Genomic DNA, 4,354 nt, shown 5'->3' on the forward strand with positions numbered 1-4,354 from the left:
TATATATATATATATATCACATATGGAAATAATATGAAAAAAATATATATGTATTTTATATATTTATAAAAATCATTTAAATTAGAATCAAATAATATTATTTATAATTTAATTTTAACAGAAACTCTAAAATTAGACTAGACTCAAAAAAATTGTAAGTCAACTTAAAATTATAAAATAATACTCGTCAACTCGAATAATTTAAATTTTTTAACTGAAGTCGATCGGACACTCACGCCTAATATTATTTGCCTGATTTCCGCAATACGATGGGATCCCTTAAACGTTGTAAAGTGAGAAAGTGTGAAGAAAGCCTGAGTTTTCGCTTTAGGCCCAAACTTGATCGGTAGCCCAACGGAATCGGACCTCGTTTCTGGGACCCCATCAAATACCCGCCAACCCAAATAAGCCCAAAGCTTTAAATCTCCGGCGCACAGGCCTGCTTGCCTCCGCTTACACAATGGCCTCTAAGATTTGTACGTACTGCACGCCTCCGCTCGCACACCGCCGCTCGCCGATCGTTTTCATGACCGGCACATACTCCTTTCTACCCAGTTACTCTACCCGAGGTCCGACACTGAGGATAGTTTCTGTACATTCTAACAATCATTGCTCTGGGAAATCCGTCATTACGTCTGAGACCGCCTCCGCCATTGATTTTCTAACATTGTGCCACAGTCTCAAGGTATAAATGATAACGTAAATTTGTACCGTTTCTTTCTCTTTCCTTCCAGTCTTTTAATTTCTAACAACTTTACTAATGTAATTAAAGACTTTTTTTTGTGGGATCTCGGATTTTGCATTGTTTTTAGCCCTTAGTACTGTTGTTCATTGGATACATTGAATGAAATTTATCAAAAAAAAAAAATTAAAGACGTTCTGAGTGAAGATTTTGAGCTCAACAATTTAATAGAACTATTAGTTGTTTAGATACCAAGTAAGACTGCAGCCGGCTAGCGCAAAATTAGAAATTTAAACCCACCTTTCTATCTCGTAGTTTCCAGTTGAATCATGCAGAGAAGAAAAGATTATAGTTACGGATTAATTTTTTTTTCATTGCATAGACCACAAAAAGGAAGGGTTGGATCAATCATGGGATAAAGGGTCCTGAATCAATTGCTGACCATATGTACCGCATGGCGTTGATGGCTTTGATTGCTGGTGACCTTCCTGGTGTGAATAGAGAAAGGTTCAATCTTATCATATCATATGATCAGGGCTCTTGCTCTTTATTAGTTTATTAACTTCCAAATTTGTAAATGTGATTTAGTTTTATTTATTTTCATTCATGGTAATTGAGGGAAATTTTAGAAGATTTAGCTTATTAAAGAGGCTTAGATGAGTTTACTGATAGATATGTGAATTTATATTCTTGTTTTTTTTTTTAAAAAAAAGAACTTTTATTTGCTTTCTGCTTTTGTTGAATGTTATTTCAGTAAGCTTTATGTCTTTTTCCTTCTAACTTTTGCAGATGTATCAAGATTGCAATTGTCCATGATATTGCAGAAGGTATTCTCCTATGTCCGTATCTTCCATCATAATCATTAGTGTACTTCAAGACTTCAAGTTTGGAATAGCCATCCTGTATAAATATTCATGATGTTAAAATCAGCAACGTATAAGTTGTTTTCCTAAAAAGAAGGAAAAGGGAAATCTTTAAATTAGGTACCGTAAAAGATTTTACTATGATAATCTAGATAGTTGACAATGTTGAACTTTTAGAACCATCTTAGTGATTTTCTTACATGCATTTCTATGAGTTTTGTTGTGTTATTGGTTTTTATTTTGGTTGTGGGGATGGGGGCGCATTTGAGCAGCCACATTATCTGATTCTATGTATCGATGCACATGTGCCCTGCACAGACACACAAGCTTCAACTTACAGTTTGAGTTTTGAGATCAGATTTTCAATTTTGACAGCTATTGTTGGAGATATAACACCATCATGTGGTGTGCCTAAAGAAGAAAAAAGAAGACGTGAACAAGCAGCATTAACTGAAATGTGCAAAATTCTGGGTGGAGGAATGAGAGGTACTCCCCAGCGAATATTATATTTGGGAAATTTGAGTTTCTAATCCATTTATTTTATTGATTTATCTTAATTTGGTATTATTTTTATCTGCAGCCGAGGAAATCCAACAACTGTGGGAAGAATATGAAAATAATGCTTCTCTAGAGGCTAACCTTGTGAAAGATTTTGACAAGGTATGCTATGTGATCGAATTCATGTGTCTGTGCATGCTCAATCACACACAAGTTTTTTACCTGAAAGATGATTTTTTCGTGGAAAGTTAAATGTCTTAGCTTTTCGGTTGTTATGAGTGTTAACTGGATATGCCTCTCCAATGAATCTTTCTCTCAGAACTTGTATTTGGGATAATCTTACATTCTAAATTTCTAAGATGCATCTGGTATGTGTTTGTTCTTCAATCTGTAAAGACTGGCTGACTATATCTTCACAGGTTTGGTTTTTAAAAACCTTCTTTCATCCGAGGATGGGACAAGGAAGCAAATGGAGGTTGGGGATACCGGGGTTAACAAAATAGCAGATACATGAACCTAGAAGTTCTCGTAGATTATTATATTGACATTTTTACCTTATATTGTTTCTATGATGCAAACTCAGTATGAGTATCTAATTTTGGTTGCATTAATGCTGCGGGCCTGTGCTTATCTGCTTTCTATCCCATACCGGCATATATAAATATAGAACTATTAATATTTCTTCTCTTTTATTGAATTTGTTTTCACAACCAGGTTGAATTGATTCTGCAAGCACTGGAATATGAAATGGGTAAGAGGTTTTATTTACTTAGTTCTGGTTAAAAATGTGAATGGTCTTGATAATTTTTTCTATATGATTATCTAAATCTATTCTTTGATATCATGATACAATTGCAGAACATGGAAAGGTGCTGGATGAATTTTTCCTTTCAACACAAGGTAGAGTAGCTTATTTGAAGCAGGATGTAATATGGAATACCATGGTCTTTTTTCTTCTTACTGCCAGTTCTCTTATGCTTCCCTATGATTTGTTCAGGAAAATTTCAGACTGAGATTGGAAAGAGTTGGGCGAAGGAGATAAATTCGAGGAGAAAATCACTACTGGCTGACAAGACAAAACGTTCTAATTGACAAAATGGATTAGTGTCGGATATCATTATCATATAGTATCAATCAAAATTTCATCATCCGGATATACACCATCTTAACCAAGGCTTGGGGACTTGGTGGTGGAAGGCAAGCATTTTGTGGTCGGTAATATGTGCGTGTGTTAAGTTCATCGGAGAATTTTTACTTTGTTGTAGGAATGCAAAGTGATTTCATTAGCATGTTTGGGAATAGAGGAAGCTATACACTGGTACCCGTAATGTCAGCAACAAAAAATCATTTTGGAACTATCTTACTTGGTTAACGCCTGTGCAATGAACCAAATGGTCAATTTGAATAATAACTGTCATAATGTCTCACTCGAAGATTCATTAGAATTAAAAATTAATTCGGGAAAAAAGCGATGAAATTTAGTTTGAAATAATTTGATTTTGGAGTCGCCATCAACCTTTACGTTAAGTAGGTCAAATACTTAAAATATCATCTTAATGAGTTTAGAAAAATCATTATAAGATAAAAAAAAAATGGTATGTGTTTTATCAAAATTCATTTTTAAGAGTTTGAGAGTCGATTACGTGTAGGGAAGGGTTACAAACTCGAATATATATATTTAAACTACAATCCTTCTATTCATTCAGATTTATTTTTAAAAAATGTCATTTCACATTGAGAAGTTCAACCGAGGTAGCTACCCTTCAAAGTTAGGATACTAACTTGTTAGTTCTCTCAAACTAAAACAACATTGCCTTTGTAAATATAGAAATAAGAATATGATGACAAATAATAAATGCAGTGGGCAAAATTTAAAGAGAACAAATATATTTTTATAGAATAAAATTATTTATATAACCCAAAAAAATTATTATTATTTTTTAAGAAAAATCATATCGTTTTGTACGAACGATCCTTGAAAATACACTTTTTTTATAGTTTGAATATTTTTTTTCATGTATCTTCCTCACAAAAGGGTGTTTCTTTAGATTTTAAGTAACATATATATTAAAAATAATATTTAATATAGAAGATAAAATAGTATATAAAAAAGCCATAGAAATTGTATATAATAAGATAAACATATAAGACACAAAACATGTCGTACATGTAATTTTAAAATGTCACACGTTGCATAAATATATAAAAAATATAAATTTATTCTACATATAGCATATATAAGCCTATATTAGTAAATTAAAATAGTATAATATAATATGTATACGTACGTATAAAATAAGTAGTGATATAA

At 32.5% G+C, this 4,354-nt stretch overlaps 1 protein-coding gene across 1 annotated transcript; it reads left to right on the forward strand.

Moving 5' to 3' along the window:
• The first annotated feature begins 428 nt into the window (after positions 1 to 428).
• LOC120203359 (5'-deoxynucleotidase HDDC2-like) lies at positions 429 to 3,344 on the forward strand. The gene is made up of 8 exons (XM_039203671.1): positions 429 to 685; positions 1,065 to 1,189; positions 1,472 to 1,509; positions 1,921 to 2,031; positions 2,126 to 2,205; positions 2,758 to 2,794; positions 2,902 to 2,943; positions 3,041 to 3,344. Exons 1-8 carry the CDS (start codon positions 461 to 463, stop codon positions 3,133 to 3,135), a joined length of 753 nt encoding a protein of 250 aa, XP_039059602.1. The 5' UTR covers positions 429 to 460; the 3' UTR covers positions 3,136 to 3,344.
• The last annotated feature ends 1,010 nt before the right edge of the window (positions 3,345 to 4,354 follow it).

This window comes from Hibiscus syriacus, unplaced genomic scaffold (genome assembly GCF_006381635.1).
Source record: "Hibiscus syriacus cultivar Baekdansim isolate YM2019G1 unplaced genomic scaffold, ASM638163v2 tig00009840_pilon, whole genome shotgun sequence".
In the NCBI taxonomy this organism is placed as follows: Eukaryota; Viridiplantae; Streptophyta; class Magnoliopsida; order Malvales; family Malvaceae; genus Hibiscus; species Hibiscus syriacus.